General features: G+C 43.7%; 1 protein-coding gene across 1 annotated transcript in view; it reads left to right on the plus strand.

Moving 5' to 3' along the window:
• Nucleotides 1-19832, plus strand: part of MARCHF6 (membrane associated ring-CH-type finger 6) — a gene marked incomplete at both ends in the record, with an annotated part of 61373 nt that overhangs the window by 14297 nt on the left and 27244 nt on the right. Inside the window, 9 exons of the mRNA XM_084233890.1 lie at nt 2219-2315; nt 3079-3152; nt 5149-5292; nt 6776-6848; nt 12313-12481; nt 14028-14217; nt 16504-16565; nt 17165-17197; nt 19270-19321. Coding sequence (XP_084090016.1) covers nt 2219-2315; nt 3079-3152; nt 5149-5292; nt 6776-6848; nt 12313-12481; nt 14028-14217; nt 16504-16565; nt 17165-17197; nt 19270-19321 — 894 coding nt within the window. The remainder of the gene's footprint in view (nt 1-2218; nt 2316-3078; nt 3153-5148; nt 5293-6775; nt 6849-12312; nt 12482-14027; nt 14218-16503; nt 16566-17164; nt 17198-19269; nt 19322-19832) is intronic.

A 19832-nucleotide genomic window follows, 5' to 3' on the forward strand; every position in this document is an offset into this window, starting at 1 on the left:
CTGCGGGCAGCTTCGCAACCCAGCGCTCAACCGCTGCGCCACCGGGGAGGCCCTTCCCCCAACTCTTAATGTCACTCACCCCTAGGCCTTCGCCAGGACGAGGGGAGTCTGGGGAGATGTGCCCCTCCTCAGGAGAGTGCCCCTCGGGCTCCCTGCAGTTCAGTCACACCACGTGCATCTGGGGTGCCCTGGCGGGGCTGGTTCCTGTCACGGGACTGGCTCACCGGGGTGCAGCCGTTGCACCCACGGGGATGTCACTCCCCTGTTGTCCCTCCATCACGTTCCCAGCCGTGTGCCAACAAGAGCTCTCCCTGCCCTGCCCCAGCACAGCGTGGCGTTTCTGTGCTGGACCAGGTGGCGTTTCTGTGCTGGAGCAGGACCGTGCTCCTGGAGGCCACTTCAGGACCCTCCTTCGGGTGAGCGCAGTGGTGCCTGCGCCGTGTCTCGCCCCGGGCACACCCCTGTGCCACTTCAGCTGTCGCGCCCCGTGCATTTCAGTCGGTCCTGCCCGGGAAGTCGGGCTGCGCTGCTGCGCTGCGGCCCCTGTGGGATGCCCTCTGGGCGCCTCCCTGCGGGAGTGCGCGGCGCAGCGCGTGGCGGCCTGGGGTGGGCGCGGTTTCCAGGGCTCGGAACTTGGCGAGGCTCCTGGCGAGGCTCGGCGGGCGGCAGGGCGGGCGCCGCCTTCACCCGAGAGACGGCGGCTGCCCAGGATGTTTCCATTCGTCGAGGAAGAAGGTGACCGTGGCGGTTTGGAAAGCCTTAGAGCCCGCCTGGGGAGGTGCAGCTCCTCGCTTGGGTCCAGCTGCCGACCGCCAGCCGCGCCCGTCGCCCTCCGGCCGTTCCCGGGAAACCAGGTCCCTCGGGTGGGGTGGCCAGGGGGTGCGGGTCCGGGTCCGGAGCTGACGCCGTGAGGCCCCGCCTTGTCGTTGGTGAGAAACCGGCACCGCAGACCCGGGATGGCGCCTTGGCGGCTGGTGGGTGGCGCGGCGGGCGCAGCTTGCCCGATCCGCGCGGGCGCGCTTGCCAGGCGCGGCGGCGGGACAGCGGGGTGCGCTCCAGTCGGGCCCCCGAGCGCTCTGCGCGGCCCCGCCTTTCCAGGGGGCGGCCCCGCCGGAGGGGGCAGTTGGAGGGGCGCGCGGGCGCGAACCCCCTCCGGCCCCTCCGCGACGGGGCGGGAATTACAGTCACCCCCATGGCTAGGGCTCCAGAGTGGGCCGCGAGCTCGTCCTGCTGGTCCCCGGCAGATTTTCCACCGGGGTCAGCGCTGGGCGGTCACCGAGCGGTCGGGCCCCCTAGGGGCGGTCTGCGGGGGACCTCGGGAGCTCGCGGGGCCGGCGTCCCCTCCGCGCTGCGTGCCGCCGCCTCAGGCGCAGGGGTGCCCGCGGCCGCGCGGAGGCGGGAGCGAGGGCCGCGGTCCGCGCCGGGGACTCGCCCTCCGGGCGCCAGCGGTCCCTGCGGCGCGGCCGGCCTCTGCCCGGCGGTCCTCGGGCCGGATGCGCTGCCCGGCCTGGAAGGGCGCCCGCGGGGCAGCCGTGCCCCCCACCCCCACCCCCGTGCCAGGCGCTGCCGCAGGGTGCCGCCCGCGCCCTCCCGCACTTGCCGCATTTAGTCCTCAGGTGTGTTTTTGTGGCTTTTAAACTGTGAAGACTGGACTTGGGACTTTCCCTGTTAGGACTGAAGCTGTGGGGTCTGGTCAGGATCCGCGCTGCGGGAGAGCGGCCGGCAGCCTCCTGAGCCCTCACGGAACACCGGACCTTAGGACCTTGCGTGTTAGGGAAGTTTACTTAATTACCATCTTAATCGCACTTTTTAGTTATTTGTGCTGTTGAGTAATGTTTTAGCAAGTAATAGAGTTTTTTTTTTTTTTTTAAATAGAGGCATGTTTTTCTTTATTTGTTTGCTTGTTTGTTTTTGTTTTGTTTACACATGCACTGGGTACAGTCAGAGGCGTGGGAGGGTGAGAGAATTCACCAGAGCGGGGAGCAGAGCAGGCAGAGGGACCGAAGGACACTGCTGAGGGGAGCAGCGGGCGGCAGGAGAGGTCTGGGAGCCAAGCAGGACCCTCGCCCAGCGGCCGGGGATCGAACCGGCGCTGCAGAGGCTGCGGGCAGCTTCACAGCCCAGCGCTCAACCGCTGCAACAACGGGGAGGCCCTGTGGTTTGTATTTTTAAAAAAGTTATAACTAACGATAATTCAACTTTTCTTTTTCACTAACAGACATATGTAGGGTGTGCCGGTCAGAAGGAACACCTGAGAAACCTCTTTATCACCCTTGTGTATGTACTGGCAGTATTAAATTTATTCATCAAGAATGGTGAGTCATCTTTTTAGAAAATTTTATGTCTGAGCTTTTTTTGTCATCTGTTTAATGAAGGGGATCGTTTCTATAACTAGTATTCAAAAATTTTTTGTAATAAAAATTTGGAAATTACTCACATTTTTATGCCTGTCATTTTGGTATATTATCTTCCAGCTACATTTGAGTACCCATTTGTTTATTTCTATCATGGAGAGCTTATTTTGTTCATTGCGTTACAGTTTCCTAGTTTTGCTTGGCATGATAAAAGCTTACATTTATCAAGTGCTTTGTTTCAGGTAAATGTTCAGTGCTTTTTACATACCTTAATTTACTTAATGCTTAACAAAACTGTGAGCTGGAGTATTATGCAGATGAAGAAAATGAAGCATAGAAAGGTTAACTTGTCCTGGGTCACACAGATAGCCAGTTAGAACCAGAATTCAGACTTAGCCGCCAAGTGTCAGGATTATCACACAAGTATTAGAAGTGATATTGATGCTTGGAGAGTCTTCGAAATTCAATTACTTTTGAGGAAAGTACAATTTAGATTAATTGAGCCTTTTACATAATCAGAAAAACATTGCTTTTATTTTTACCTTTTATAGTTCTATGTTCTTAGATATTAGTTATAAAGTTAAGAATATTCTAAATTCGAAAATGTCAAAATTGAAAAAGCTCTATAATTTGTAAAGTTTTAATAAAACAACATTAGTTTTCAATTAAATCTTGAAGTTCTTTACTATGACCACTGTGCTAATGAAAGTATTTGTAATTGCAGCTTAGTTCAGTGGCTGAAACACAGTCGAAAAGAATACTGTGAATTATGCAAGCACAGATTTGCTTTCACACCAAGTAAGTTCTTCGGAGTTTCCACTGTGAGTTTTGGGACTAGCTGGCTGTATAAAGATGTATACACAGTTTCAAAGCAAATATTTTTGATTTGTCTTTGCTAGTAATAGTATTATAACATTTTGGAAAATATTTTTAAAAACTTCATGTCAGCTTTAAACACATGTGTGTTTCAGCAGCATGTATGAGCATGAAAGAGACAGAAAAGTATATTGTGGGATTTTTTTCCTTTTTTTTTATAAACAAGCTCAAGCATACACAAATGTATAATGAGCCCATAGATAACCTAACTCAGTTTTACCCATTTTCAGCTCATGACTTTTACATGGCATTATCTGTGCTCTTGTTCCCCACTAATACAGCCTTTTAAAAGCAAATTTATTATTTCATCTGCATATTTCAGTATGTATTTCTGAAAAGTAGGGATTTTTTTTAACAAACATAACTTTAATAATATTCACTTGGAAAAACAGATACCAATGCCTTGATTTTATCAACTGTCCAGTTGCAAGTTTGGGATACTTTTGAGTTAAAATTGTATAGGGTGGGAAAATAATAGGGCAAGTTTTAAATTGCCTTTTTAAAAGTGAGACTTCCCAAATCTTAGTATTTTGTAAGCCTGTGGTAAATATTTCGCAGGTCTTTAAAATTTCGAGTATATTTTATAATTCTTCTGTCTGTTGGGTGATATTTAGTGTAAATATAACTTAAAAGAGGTGTATTTTAGCAAATTATCAAGAATTTGAAGTATAATTTTTATCCTGGAATTTCGTGGTTTTTTTTTTTTTTTTTTAATGAGCATCTTGCGATGCTGAATAGTGGGGTAAATAGGATTAGTTTTACTTTGTTTCTCTGTAATGGTTATAAATAATTAAAATGATTACATTTTCCACTTTTGGAGATTTATATTCATTGCCATTGAGAAATGTCAATTGTTATTTTGTAGTCTTTTTTAATAGAGCATAAAAACTACATTAAAGTTTACAGCAAAGTGTGAAAGATTAAGTCATTCAATATCTTCATAAAGTTTGATAGGAAATACTGAGCTTCTTTGAGCCCAGTAAAAGCTTGTGTTTGCACATTTTAGATTTCATTTGATAATCATGCTCTTACTTTCTTTATCTGTCTCAAACTGTATTTTACTAGTGTAATGATTTGCTCTTGTGAATCAAATATCCTCTTATAGTAAGCCATATTTTTAGGTATGTTACAAAAAGTTGCTGCTTGTTCATTGTTTAATCCTGAATGTTTATAGTTGTGACCAGTTATGTTATAATGCTCTCCTAATTTTAGCTCATTGACTTTAAAACTTCATACATCATAATTCCTTGTTTTGGTTTCATTGGACAAAGAGTCATTTGTTCCTCTTGTGTGTTCTGAGTTACATGCGGTGAAACAGTAGTTTTCGTTGGACTCATTTAAAAAGGGAACCTTTCTAAGCATGGCAGAACTGTTTCTATGTGTTGAATCACATCTGCAGAAAATCGATAAGATCTGAATCTCCCATTTGGAATAGGGCAGCGCTCTATTCCAGTGGGGTGTTGCTCCCACGGCGCAAGGCAGGCTGTGGTGTCTGGGCAGTGTGGGGGAAGGCTCTTGTGGACAGCCATTGACCTCACCTTTTGCTCCTGCTTGCTTTATCTGATTTTTTTTATAACTTGAAAACAAGATAATTATTTTGATTGAATGCTAAGTTACATGTAAATTAGCTTTGCATGAGGTGAACATGGCTATGAGTGAGGAATGGGAACGTCTGTTGAATCTTTTTTTCCTGTTCAGAAGCCTTTTTTGTGATTTTTACATTTTGCTTGTGATTTGCTGTCATAAAAGATTCCTGGGTAAATGTGGTATTATTGTAATGATTTGATTCACTTTTTTAAAGAGGAAAAGTATTTAAATGCATTACAAATATTGGAAGTTAAGATAGTGCTGCATGCCTTTTTCATATTTACATATATAAAATCTTCATGAAGTTATATGTACATTTTTCCTTTAATAGTCTATTCCCCAGATATGCCTTCCCGGCTTCCCATCCAAGACATATTTGCTGGACTGGTTACAAGTATTGGCACTGCAATACGATACTGGTTTCATTATACACTTGTGGCCTTCGCGTGGTTGGGAGTTGTGCCTCTCACAGCATGTGAGTATTCATTCAGTCTTTTGTGGGTAGAGTTATTTAAACATTGCATTAAGTATTTAATATTATGAAGTAATAGTCCATTTCATTTTGAAATTTAATTATTTGATATTATAGTGTCATATGTTAGGACAACCTTGCTTAGAAACATTATTCCCCTTTATTAACTGTTTTTTAACTGGTCAATTTCTTGAATGATGTGGAAAAGAAACACCTCATATAGTAACTGATAAAGTGCACAAAAGAAGGGAAAAGCAAAAATCAGGCCATAATTGGAAGGAATTTTAATTTTATTCATTGAAGTATATTAGAGCGCTCAAGTATTGCGAAAGATAGATTCTTTGGAGAACTTTACACCCCCCGCGGTCCTCTTAAAGACACTCATCTCTAATTGTCCTTAATAGTTGGGAAGCTTATCTTTGAAACATAGAAGACTCTCTGGGAAGTTAGTATACTAGCCTTTGGTTGATCCTTTTTTGAGTCTTTGTTCTTGAATACATAGAAGATGTAGATAGTGTATGGAGCCAGAGTCTATAAAAAATGATTCTTTGGCATTAAATGCAAACAAGGTTTTAAGCAAGAATAGTTAATATCCTTTTGTCTCCTTAAAATAAAAGGATTGGAATGAAAAGTTTGGTTACTCTACCATGTAGCAAAACAGGTACTGCTGAGGGCTGAGTTAGTGACCTTAGAAGATTGAGCACTGCATTCTCATACCAATATAGCTCAGCTCAGAGAGACAAAACGTTGCAAGTGTGAGGGAAAAGCAGAGAGATGGAGCTGCATCTTGTTGCTCCTTGTCTGGTGAGTGTTCCAGGACGTAGAAGAGACTGGGGATGAGAGATGCAGGCATCACATAGAATGAGGGTGAACTGACTGATGGAGGACACAGACTCCTAAGACATTCACAATCTGAACCTTCCAGTACAGTTAGGATGGTTGGAGATGTTACACTTCCACATTATCCTACGGAGTAAAGGATGTCAGACTGACATTGGACTTAAACCAACAACACTGAATGCCAGAAGCAGAAGAAACTTCAAAATTTCACAAAAAAATTGAAACTAAAGTCTTCAACCTGTAAATTAGTCTCAAGATGAAGACAGGATCCATTTCAGTTGATGCAAGGGCTTGTAAAGTGTACACACCTCAGACTGCTCACAGAGGGGGTCACTTTCCTCGGCCGAGCAAGGAGTTAGAGAAGGGTGAGCAGCGAAGAGCAGGAAACAAGTGCAGCTGAAGCCAAGGCGCCATTGTTAAGCTGAAGGAACAAGTAGTTTTTTGGCAACAGTTGAATGAAATTTTAGATGATCCTTAGCATGGGAGAAATTATGAGGAGCGGTTAGAAATGAGAGCCTTTAAAGTTGTTCATAAGGAAGTTATAGATGCTTGAGATATAGATGGGACAATGTGGTGTAATGAGGCATTAAAAATAATGAGGGCCAGCAGAGAGCTGTGACCATAGTTAATGTGCCTTTTTTGACAGGCCGCATCTACAAGTGCTTGTTTACTGGCTCCGTGAGCTCACTGCTGACACTGCCGCTGGACATGCTGTCCACGTGAGTATTGTATGGGAGGATTATATGAGCTACTGCTTCCTCCAGCTGTTGTTTATGTTCTGTTTCGAGGACAAACTTTATAACTTATGTCTCATATTGTAACAGTTATAGCTACATATATAAAAGATGTTTGTTTTAAAACATGCCTGTTTTAAAGGACTGTAATGGTGGGATAGATTATTTAATAGACTGTAGTGTAGTACAAGGTATATACTGTGCATTCCTATGTTGAGTTTATTTAAACATGACATTTTAACAACATATATACATTTGAATTCAGATCCATTAAAAAATTTTTTTTGTGGGGCCTCCCTGGTGGTGCACGGGGTTAAGCACAACACTGTAAAGCTATCCGCAGCCTCTGCAGCATGAGTTTGATCCCCGGCCAGCCAGGGAGCTCACCCACATGGTACAGCAGACCTCTGCTGACTTGCCCCCTGCTCCCCTCAGCAGTGTACTTCAGTAGATCTGCCTGTTCTGTTCCCCACTCTGTCTCTGGTGAGTCCTCTCATCCCCACACCTCTGGCCTGTACCCCAGTTCTTGTATGCATAAATAAATAAATCTTAATTTTTTTTTTCTGATTCTAAAAACTCGTTCATATTAGTTGCATTATTTGCTATTGTAAATTTTATTTTTGGGGGAAAGGCCCATGTGTTTCATTAAAAATGTCAGAATTAGAAATGATGTAAATAATGAACCATATCATGATCGCAGATTCTGAAGCTTACAAAAGAGTTGTCCCTACTTGCTAAATCTTCTTTTGTATGTGCTCAGATGACCTTGGGTTTCTGATCCCTATGTCAGGAAAGACAAAAAAACAGTGTTGAGACTTTCTTGTCAAGAGAAGCATTCAGAGAATATTGCTATTTTGTAAAAACGAGCCGAGTGGCAAAGAATACAGCAGAATAGAGGTTAAATTTCTGGTAGAAAACAAATCAAGGAGGAGATTTCTTGTGTCTGCATCAGTTTTTTTATATCGTGGTTGAAAATTTCAGGAAAATTAAACTTAAACTTGCCTGTGACACATTTTCGTACATATTGGTTCTCCCTTGTTGACTAGAATAGGCAGGTTATTTAATTTCTGTGTCCTTGGCAGTACAGGGACCAGATAAATGAAGACGTTTTGAACTTGAACATTGTTTACATTAGGGTTTTTGTGTGTGTGTGTATTTTTTTTTTTAATTTTTTAAAAAGATTTATTTATTTATTTATACAAGCACTGGGTACAGTCAGAAGCATGGGAGGGTGAGACAGTTCACCAGAGCCAGAGCGGGGAGCAGAACAGGCAGACCGAGGAAGTATCCTGCTGAGGGGAGCAGCAGGTGCGGTAGGAGAGGTCTGTGCGCCATGTGGGACCCTCGCCAGCAGCCGGGGATCGAACCGGCGCTGCCGAGGCTGCGGGCAGCTTTGCAGCCTAGCGCTCAACTGCTGCGCCACCGGGGAGGCCCTTGTGTGTTTATTTTTTAAGATTTATTTATTTATGCATACAAGAACCGGGGTACAGGCCAGAGGTGCGGGGGTGAGAGGATTCACCAGAGACAGAGTGGGGAACAGAACAGGCAGACTGAAATACACTGCTGAGAGGAGCAGCGGGGAGATAGGAGAGGTCTGCCGCACCATGTGGCTTGCTCCTTGGCTGGCTGGGGATTGAACTCATGCTACAGAGGCTGCGGATAGCTTCATAGGTTGCATCTTAAGCCCTTGCGCCACTAGAGATGCCTCAATTCTGACTTTTATCTAGGAATTGTGTATGAAACAGATGCATTTGAAAAGCAGTGAGGGAAGGCCAGGGAAAAACAAAAGGTGACTGCTAAGATTGTTGGAAGTTACATTTTAGCACCTATAAACTAATAAAAATCAGTTCAAACAGGGAAATCTTATTCCAGTTTAGTTCATTGCTAAAATTCTATGCTTTTTTTTTTTAGAGTGTAGTGTAGCAGCTAGTTAGTACCACAGTTGTCTAGAAAGGGTAAAATGAGTTCTCATTTGTGAGAGCTATATTACTGATTTACTGGTTTTTTTTTGTTTTATTATTTATTTATTTAAATTTGTTTTTTAAAGATTTATTTATTTATACAAGAACCTGGGTACAGGCCAGGCATGCAGGAGGGTGAGAGGATTCATCAGAGACACAGCGGGGAGCAGAACAGGCAGACGACCCAAAACATTGCTGAGGAGAGCAGCAGGCAAGACAGGAGAGGTCTGCCACACCATGTGGGAATCTCCCTGGCCAGGGGGAATCGAACCCACGCTGCAGAGACTGCGGACAGCCTCATAGCACCGCGCTCAACCTGCTGCACCATCGGGGAGGCCTTTAAAATTTTTTTTTAAGATTTATTTATTTATACAAGAACCAGGGTACAGGCCAGATGTGCGGGTGGGTGAGAGGATTCACCAGAGACAGAGTGGGGAACAGAAGAGGCCGACTGATGAAATACACTGCTGAAGGGAGCAGCGGACAAGACAGGAGAGGTCTGCCTCGTCATGTGGGCATCTCCGTGGCCAGCGGGGATTGAATTGCCCCTGTAGAGGCTGCAGACAGCTTCACAGCGCTGCACTCAGCTGCCTGCGCCACCAGGGAGGCCCATTTTTAATTTATTTTTTAAAGATTTATTTATGCATACAGTATCTGGGGTACAGGCCAGAAGTATGGGGGTTGTGAGAGGATTCACCAGAGAGCGAACAGGGAGCAGAACAGGTGGACTGACTGGAATACACTGCTGAGGGGAGCAGCGGGGAGACAGGGGGGGTCTGCTGCGCCATGTGGGTGGCTCCCTGACTGGGGATCGAACTCATGCTACAATGGCTGTGGGTAGCTTCATAGTGCTGAGACTTAATCCCTTGCGCCACCAGGGAGGCCCCTGGTTTTTGTCTTAAATGGCAAAATATGTTAATGTTTACCAATGCTCAAATTATATGCTTAAATTGGTAGGCTTCGGCTATATGAAAAACAGGTTTTTATGAACTCTCTGTCACTGAAAATGCCAGATAAAGAAGGTAGTCTTCCACTTACCTGCCACCTTTACTTCCTGTTGTGGAAGCATTGAATGTCTAGTTTTTGGCAAGTGGATCATTTAGGTAGTTGGTTTTAACAGAAGGAACACTCACACTGGGATAAAAAAAATGTCCCCTGCATCTGCCATTTTCTGGTGATAGTGGACCTTTCTAATCTTGTTTCCTCATCTGCAAAATGAGGAAGATCTTACCTTAGTGATTTGAGTGGGCCATTCAGAGATTAAATTCACAAATATATATATAGAAACAACATGTAAAATTTTGAGCACCTTGTTAAAATATATAGTCAAATCACTGAAGCTTAGCACTGTTGTGTAGCTTACCTTGACAGGCTGCTCTTCCCCCCTCATCTGACTGGCTGGCGGGGGTGCCTCCTGAGTTGCCTCCTTGAGAACACTCATCCATCCACTCTGGGGTGATGCTGAAGGCATGGTGGGGGTGGGGAGAATAGTTCAAAGAAAATGTAAATATGGCTTGTTTTTATAAACCATGCTGCCTTTCACAGTTTGAAGAACTGAACCAGTTTTTCTGAAAATTCTTGTAATAAACTTTTTAGAGGTGGTGTTCATTTTATCTATAGAATAAATTACATTCTGAAGTTATACTTTAAATTTCTTAACCTCTTAGAGCTACTCCTGTTGTGTAGCTCAGTCTCTAGGTCATCTCTAGGCACGGTGTATCAGTTTCCTATCGCTGCAAAACATCCTGTCCCCAAAATAAAGTGGCTTAAAACAATAATCACTTGTTTGCTGATAATTCTGGCGATCAGCCATTTGGACTGATCTTAGCTGAGTTCATGGGTTGGGCGTGCTTCAGCTGCCCCTGGGTTGCCCTTGAGTTGGCTGGTCCAGGATGTCACTAATTGGGGTGCCTTAGTTCTCTTCACCTGGCCTGGTATCTTCCAGAGGGTTAGCGCAGGCTTTCCATGGTGGTCACGTGGCAGCATTTGAAAGGGTCAGAGTGGAAGCTTCTAGGCTGGAACTCGGGCAGCATTACTGGGCATTTCACAAAACCAGCCCAGATTCAGTGTGTGAGGAAAAAAGCAATTACACAAAGAGTTTGTCTCTAATTAAAATCTGCAACCAGTAGTTATTTTTAATGCTGATACAAAGGCGTAGAGGTGTTAATATTTCAGACCCAGCCTATCACAGCTTTAATGGTATGGAGGCTTCCTTAGCAAGGATGGTGACGGTCAGGAGCCCTCTTGATTTGGGTCTGTTTCGTAGAAAATCTGAGGGCCAGGTGAGTCTAGTTAAATTTGGAGATGCTAGGCCAACATCTGTTGATCCTCGTCTTTTCTATGGTGGAAAGTCAGTTCATTATGATAGTGGATTTTCTAATGGTTGCCAAGATTCTCCAGTTATCCTGGAATTATTCTGGAATGAGACATATAGGGAAGAACAAAACTCTTCAGAGAGGAAAAGAATAAAGATGTCTCGTGTACGATTGCCAAAGGAAGTAGAGTTTGTCTGTCTGAATTTGTTGAGGAACTAATATACTTTTAGTATATTTGCAGTTAGCATAAACATTTCACCTGCTTGTTGAGTGACAGGTTCTGCAGTGTGTGGCAGACACGGTCGGCTGCACCTCCCTGCAGAAAGCATTCCTTCTCTCCCTGCCCTGGGGTCTTCCTGGAGGCCCTTCTCTGACTTTGTTTTGTTGCTGCTGTTCATTTGTTTGGGCCATCGTTGATGTGGTAAAGTCACGTGTGAAGTAAGGATAAGGATATTCCTCGTAGGTGTGGACAGTTAACTGCCTGGAGTAGTCGGCACATGTGTGCTCCTCCGCCTTCGACAGCTGCTGGCCTGTTTAAATGGTGACAGGAGTTTCTGGTGTTTTCTTTGTTGCTTTCGTGCTTCTCTGCCCTGTTCAAGGAGAGATGGTAGATAGCTCATTTCCATGTAGTGCTGGGGTTATTTATTTATTTTTTTGGCCTGATAAACTATAAACACACATAATACGAATATATGAATAAATAAATCTGGCCAGCTTATAAGATAGAATTTCACTATCCTCAGAAATGATTATTTTTCGGGGCCTCCCTGGTGGAGCAAGGGGTTAAGACGTAGCACTAGAAACTATCGGCAGCCACTGCAGCATGAGTTTGATTCCCGGCCAGGGAGGCGACCTGCATGGCGTGGCAGACCTCTCCTGTCTCGTCCGCTGCTCCCCTCAGCAGTGTATTTCAGTAGATCTGCCTGTTCTGCTCCCCATTCTGTCTCTGGTGAATCTTCTCACCCCCCTGCAACTCTGGCCCCAGTTCTTGTATGCATAAATAAATCTTTAAAATAAAAATAAATAGTTATGTTTAAAGAATGGAATTTTGACCCAGAAAATGATTTTTCTGGCTGTTCTTACTGAGATTTTAGTGTAAAATGAAATACTGTTACCTACTTATATCTTTTAAGTGTTCTATGGAGTAACTCTACAAACTTTTTTTTTTAATAGGGACAATTTATTGGCAGATTGTTTGCAGGGTTGTTTTGTGGTGACTTGCACGCTGTGTGCTTTCATCAGCCTGGTGTGGCTGCGAGAGCAGATAGTTCACGGGGGGGCACCAATTTGGTTGGAGCACGCTGCTCCACCCTTCAACGCTGCTGGGCACCACCAAAATGAGGTACGTGTCTTCACCCTGGAATTGACGTTATTTAGATAGGACTTGAGAATTGTTGTCACCCTCTCACACCCAAACCCATGTCTGCTATTGCAAAAAGTGAAAAAGTTTGGGAGGAGGTTAAGGGTGAAGTGAAAGATCAAACACATGCTGTTGTGATTTTACCTCTTAATTTTCCAGGGAAAGGGAACAATGTCTGAGATGTATTCCTGAGTTAACTGCTTAATGCTGCCCTGGAAGCTAAGATGCAAACTTCTGCATATACTGCTGACTTGTGGCATTAGCATTACCTCCTTTCTCTGTTCATCAATTTCTCTGTATGCGAAATCCTCACCTTTAATTCTTCCTGGGAGGATCATAACCCAAAGCAGAAATATTGAAACCCTGTTACAACACTCCAGTGCAGTTTTACTTTTTCTTTAGGAGAGATGATATGCTTGGATGTAAGAGCACTGCCAGAAGCTTTGAGAAGAGGAAGAAGATATAATAAATAGTTCTTGTTATCTTGCTTGCAGAGAGATTGTCAGATTAAAAATGTCTGAAAAATAGCCACTTACTTGTGAAACCAATTATTATTATTATTTTTTTGTGGGACCCTCACAGGTGGCTGGGTATTGAACTGGCGCTGCAGAGGCTGCGGGCAGCCTCGCAGCCCAGCGCTCAACCGCTGCGCCATCAGGGGAGGCCCGTGAAGCCAATTATTATAAAAAAATTGTAAAATACTGAAAATGACAAATGGCAACTTAATGTTTCATTTTAGACTTTTTTCCCAGTATCTTTTGCTATTGTTGATTAATTTTACAGACTGCTGCTATACCTTCTCCTCTACACAATTAAGAGAGCCTCATCTCTTTTGAAAACCATATACCTGAAATGAAAGACTGTAAAGAAAGGGCTCTTCTTGTCCACTTTAATACTCTTTATCATTATACCCAATACTTTGAAGCATCTAATACATTATTCTTTTATAACTTTTATCATCTCCATGGAAGTTCAGCGCTTTAATGAACTATGACTAGGAACTGCCATTTGTAGGAAGCAGAGCTCAAAAGAGCTGGCAGAGTGGGGTGAATGTGGACACGACGGTCCATAGGGACGCACGTCCCTACTGAACAGAAATTAGAGTCCTTTTCCTTAAGTCTTCAACTGATTACAAGATTGTTATGTATCTGTAGATGTGTAAAGGAACAGATACATAAATAGGTCTTCATCCCAGAGGATGTCATTAAAGATAGGAGAGCCCTTACAAACAAGGGTTGCAAAATGATGTCTTCAGAATAGCCCACCCCTTAGCCCATTTCCTATCACCTTTTGGGAAATGTTGATTCCTGAGTTATACTAAGTGTATATGCTGTGACGAGTTGATGTCCTGCAATACCAAGTTGATCCAAAATCAGATACATTTAGAAAGATGACGTAGAATATTTTTTTTTAATTTTAAACAAGCTTGTGTTCGTTTGCTAGTTTTGTTTATTTAGGATAGTATGATTTGAAAACAAGCAAAACTGGGATAAGGTAGTGAAATTTCTGGGCTCTTATGTCATTTTAGGCTCCAGCAGGAGGAAATGGTGCTGAAAATATTGCCCCCGACCAGCCTGCTAACCCACCCGCTGAGAACGCCGTGGTGGGGGAGAACCCCGACGCGCAGGACGACCAGGCAGAGGAGGAGGAGGAGGAGAACGAGGAGGAAGACGACGCGGGTGGGGAGGACGCGGCTGACGCCAACAACGGTGCTCAGGGTAAGGCCTGCCTGTGTCCTTCCCTCGCAGTCCACGCCCGCTCGCCCCGGGGCCGGATGAGCGCTTGCAAAGTTCAATGTTACGAAGCTACATTTCTAACCTGTTTTTAGCTTTATTTTGGCAAACTTAGAGCTATGCATGCATGAATATTTTTGTCTGTGAAGCAGGGTACATTTTGTGTTTTAAAAATCCTATTTTACGTAGGACTTCTGTAGGATAGACAGGAGGAAATTATTTGTAAGGTGATATAATCCTAGTTTTTTAATTCAAGAATTTGACACACATTTACCTCATTCCTTTGCTATTTTTATTAAGTCAGTGCAACTTACAATGGGAAAGTATTACTTTTTAATTTGAAAAGGCTGTGTGTGTGTGTGTGTTGTGTGTGTGTTTGTAGGTACAGGCTCACACCTATCAGGTATATGTGACTCTACCACACCCACTATTAAGGCACGCACAGTCTTCCACCATAGTCCACTGTGCCTTCTCCTCCTCACCCCCGTCTCTGGCAACCTCAGTTCTGCAGTCAGATTTCTAGGGTTTTGTAACAGGTTTGGTATTGTCTGGTCTCTGTTGTGTTTTGTTTTTTTTTTTAAGATTTATTTATTTATTTATACAAGCACTGGGTACAGTCAGAAGCGCGGGAGGGTAAGAGAATTCACCAGAGCCAGAGCGGGGAACAGAACAGGCAGACACATGAAATACAGTGTTGAGGGGGGAAGCGGGCATGGCAGGAGAGGTCTGCGCACCATGTGGGACCCTCGCCTGGCTGCTGGGGATCGAACCGGCGCTGCCGAGGCTGCGGGCAGCTTCGCAGCCCAGCGCTCAACTGCTGCACCACCAGGGGAGGCCCTGTTCTCTGTGTTTTATTTCTCTGTATCACACAAAGAAGAGAAGCCACCTGGTGTTCCACTTTCTCATTCTGAAAAGCTTTCTCATTATCCCCTCAGCTCCACCCATGTTGGCAAATGGCGAAAGTTTATTTTTTTTATAGTTGAGCAATATTCCATTGTGTATATTCTTATCTTCCTTGTCCACTCATCTGTCCTTGGGCACCTAAGTTGTTTCTATAGCTCGACTTCTGTAAACAGCTCTGCAGTGAACATAGGAGAGCATATATCCCCTTGAGTTAGCATTTTTGCATTCTTTGGGTAGATAAGTAGTAGAATTGCTGGATCATTTGGTAGATCCATTTTTAATACATATATATTTTTAAAGTTTTTTAAAAAATTTATTTATGCATACAAAAAGTGGGGTATAGGCCAGAGGTACGGTGTGGCAAGAGCATTCACCAGAGACAGAGTGGGATCTACTGAAATACACTACTGAGGGAAGCAGCAGGGGAGACAGAAGAGGTCTGCTCTGCTGTTTGGGTTACCTTCCTGGCCAGGGATTGAACTCGAGCTGCAGTGGCTGGCAATAGCTTAATAGTACTGAGACTTTAACACCTGTGCCACCAGGGAGGCTCCATTTTTAATATTTTGAGGGACTGTTTTCCATAGTGGCTGGACCAGTGTGCATTCCCACATAGTGTTAGCAGTGTTTTTCTCTTGGCTTTAAAATCTTGCAGTGGTTTTCCTTAGGGGACAAAATAAAATGCAGGCTTCACATTCCTCTTGTGTAATCTGATCCCTGTCGGCCTTTCTTCTATTACACTCTTCCTCATCCAGAGAATTTTGGTCTCTTGGCTTCCTTCCTTTTCTCAAAAGTTGCCAGATTCATTCCTGATTCAGAGCTGTTGAATTCCTCTCTTTAATAAAATTCTGCTGCTTTTCTAGCACTCATCACACTCTAGAATCACCTTATTGTGCTGTTTTGTTTCATATGTTGTAGTTATTTATATGCATTTTAATTTATCACCTAACAAGAAAATACTCAGTGTGGAAGACTTTTAAATGTGGCTTTAAAAATACCAATTCAGTGGGCCTCCCTGGTGGCGCAGTGGTTGAGCCCTGGGTTGCGAAGCTGCCCACGGCCTCTGCAGTACCGGTTCGATCCCCGGCTGCTCCCCGGCCACCGGAGGAGGGTCCCACATGGCGCGCAGACCTCTCCTGCCGCCCGCTGCTCCCCTCAGCAGTGTGCTTCTGTCCTTCTGCCTGTTCTGCTCCCTGCTCTGGCTCTGGTGAATTCTCTCACCCTCCCGCGCTTCTGACTGTACCCAGTGCTTGTATAAATAAATAAAATAAAATAAAATAAATCTTTAAAAAAAATACCAATTTAGAGAGTGCATATTATCATGCAGTTAGAGTCCCATCAGTGATCTTGACACTGCAATTCTGCTTCCAGATGACATGAACTGGAATGCTCTGGAGTGGGACCGGGCTGCAGAAGAGCTTACATGGGAAAGAGTGAGTAGCTCTTTATCGAGTATCACACAGTTTTAACCCTATTGTATGTTTTAAAGTTGTTCATATTTAGATGTTGTGCTCATTTTGTTAGTTATGGTTGATGAAAACAAAATTACTGACACTTTAATTTCTAGAGAACATTAGTGATATATTTTTGTGGTGAAAATATTATTACAGCAATTCATTGTTGACCTTTTTTCTATATTTTGGTCTCTATTGCAAACCTTGCTCTACTTGGAATGTTTCGCTTGAAATCTTGGACTTTGGAAAATTAAGCAACAATTTAAAATATTCTGATGCTTCAGTTGACAAAAGAATACAGCTGTTTCATAAAATGTTGACTGGCTCCATACCCAATGTTAGAATCCCAGGATAGAATTTCTTTTTGATTTTGTGATTATATGACTTAAAATAAGTGGAGACCCAAAATATAAAGTTTTAATAAACAGGCTTTTTTTTATTCTCTGTGAATGACAGGACATATTGGGAAGTAGTAGATAAGGATCATGTTTAAAGATAACTGAAAGCAACCTGAGCCCTTTTAATAAATAGAAATTTCTATTGCATCTTGAAATAATGTATGTTATTGTTTATTTTAGATGCTAGGACTTGATGGATCACTAGTTTTTCTAGTAAGTAAAGCTAATATTTTTCATAATGGAATTGTGACTTAAGTATTCATCTCAGTGATTCAGTAATATCAAATTTACAAAATGTGCAGACTTTTTATACTACAGGTCATTGATTTTTGATTACTTGATATGTTGGCAATTACTTGATGTGTGTCAAAAATATTGCCAAAGCATAAAGGCAATATTATTTTAAAAGGAAACTATTTAATACTGGTTTTCTGAACAGGAAACAAAGTAGAAAACAAGTGGTAATTAAGAACTTGATCTTTTAAAGCCCCCCCCCCCCCCCCCGCAATTGTTCCAAGCCTAGCCAGTAAACGGGGCAGCTCTGTGCACATTGTGCTGAGGGCCGGGTCCCTGTATCCCCGTGTGTTGAGCCCCCTCTAGCTTTACCTCACTCGTGAAGAGCATGATTCTAAGGTGAGGAACAATTCTTTAAGGGAGAAATGATGTTCTTTGAAGGTTCTGTGATACAAAAATCACTTGCTGGGGGAATTTTCAAAAGTTTAGACTATGAGAATAGCTGGTAGCAACAAGAGAAAATCTTTGCTTGACTAAAGCAATAAGAGGAAGCCCAGAGGAAGGGTGGGTTTGAGGGTTGCTTGATCCAGAGGCCCAACAGTGTTATCAGAGACCCAGATAATTTCCATCTCCTCTGCTGTCTGCACCGTTGATGTCCTCCGCAGGCTGCTGAGTGGGTGCTGGGTGGAAGGGGACAGGATAGGAAGTTGAGGTTAGTAGTATGAAGACCTCGAGAAGTACATCTGATGGTTACTAATTGGAGGTTAGTGAGGCTGTGATGTTCATGAGCGCCTACTCAATGTTTGGTTTCTGTCTCTCTGGAAGCTAAGATTGGCTGTATACTTACCTCACTCACCTTGTTAGGCCCTGGTGCGGGAGGAGCAGGTTGCTGAGGCAGGGGTGTTTTCGCAACCCTGTTCTGATTATTGGGGAAATGTTCACAGGATATCTTCATTCCCCAGTGAAAAATACGTAGTATCTATCACAACAGCTGTTGTAATAGTTCCTGGGAAATTCAGAGATGAGGGACACAGTCTGTGTTCTCAGAGATGCTTTATAGTTTAGTAGAGAGAAGCAAATATGTAAGTAAGGAGGTTTGGAGATACTGTGTGTTAAAGACGCATGAGAAAAGGTGTGCATCATACGCGGAGACACAAGCTGAGAGGGCTTGGTCAGGTATTTCTTAGTGGGATGGAGTGAGGAGTTGGCAGCAGGGAATTTTTAGAGATGATGACTTAGAGGTTCAGGCGCAAAAGCTATTGGGTTAAGGACAATTTGGGTGTCCTTCAGGACAGAAGCTGAAAAAATTCAAATGGTGACAGCCAGCCTGTTGAGCAGGAGTGTAGCAGCTGTCTCTAGGGCGAACAAGGCACCCTGCTTGCCAATTGGGTTTGTGGCAGATCAGGGGACCTGGTGAGAGGAGTCTTTCTCAAGAGACAGTGGGGGAGGGTCATAGGTCTGGATGAGGCAGTGTCCGCGTGGAGCCAAGTGTGTGAGGCAGAGAGTGTCAGCGTGGGGCAAAGTGTGTGGCATGGTGGACGGAGTGGGTAGCGCTCACATGGGAGGGCTCACAGGATTGCGGACATCGGTGACCTGACGAGCATGCGGATGGGGACACGGATGCCATGGGGCAGAGGGGGGCAGAGAAAGTCAGTGACCTTGCAGAAGCCTGAGAGCAGTGTGGACTGTGAAGGAGTCACAGCTGACAAAAATGCATTGAGAATCTTTGTGGTTTTAAAATTTTTCTTCATTTGGAATTTTTAATTACAATTTGACTTCAATGAAATCTGGCAATTATGAAAATTTGTATAGTTTAATTCCTGAAAAGGAGATGCTTATGGGTTGATTTCTTTTTCTACATGTAACAGATAGGAACTTTGAGTTTTGGCTTTACGAACTACCTAATGAAAAATGGAAAGCTGTACATCATTTCTAGAATGAAATTTCAAGATGAAAGAGGGAAATTGAGTCTCCTAACTAGTGAAGTGGAATAGTCCTGTTGAACATCAAGTAGGAATTGAATGTGATTCATTAATGCTCTTTTCCTTTAGGAACATGTCTTCTGGGTGGTGTCTTTAAACACGCTGTTCATTCTTGTTTTTGGTAAGTGGTATTCGTGCTGTCATTTATGCTATGGGTAGGAGTTCAGATATCTGAGACGCTTGTTGGAGGTTTTGCTTTGCTTTTATACATAGGAACATATGAGGCAGTTTTAGATAGTAATCCTCTATAGGAAGGCCCCTGTTAAATAATTTTACTAAGCAACTTTGACTACCTCTCTGCTTCTGTAGGACATTTCCATCTTTTTGGAAGCTGATTTTTATGGACTTGGGAATATGCAGTGCCCCATTTCTTGAATTTTGTGCTGATTCTCTGTGTATTCCTCCCTTTGTCAAAAGATCTTGTTTCCACCTGTGAATAGCCTGACCAAGGCCTTGCCAGTGACCCTGGTCTGAAAACTGTAACCAAAGGTGGAAAATACGCCTGAGGAAAGACAGTGAACTTTCCCCAAGTGTAGATTCCCCTTGGAATCAGTCATATGTAGCCACTTCCAAACACTTTGCAGCGAGGGTTCTGTGACAACACACAAGAATCCCTCTCATTGGGAGTAATT

The sequence above is a fragment of the Talpa europaea genome, assembly GCF_964194135.1.
Source record: "Talpa europaea genome assembly, chromosome: 5".
Taxonomy (NCBI): Eukaryota; Metazoa; Chordata; class Mammalia; order Eulipotyphla; family Talpidae; genus Talpa; species Talpa europaea.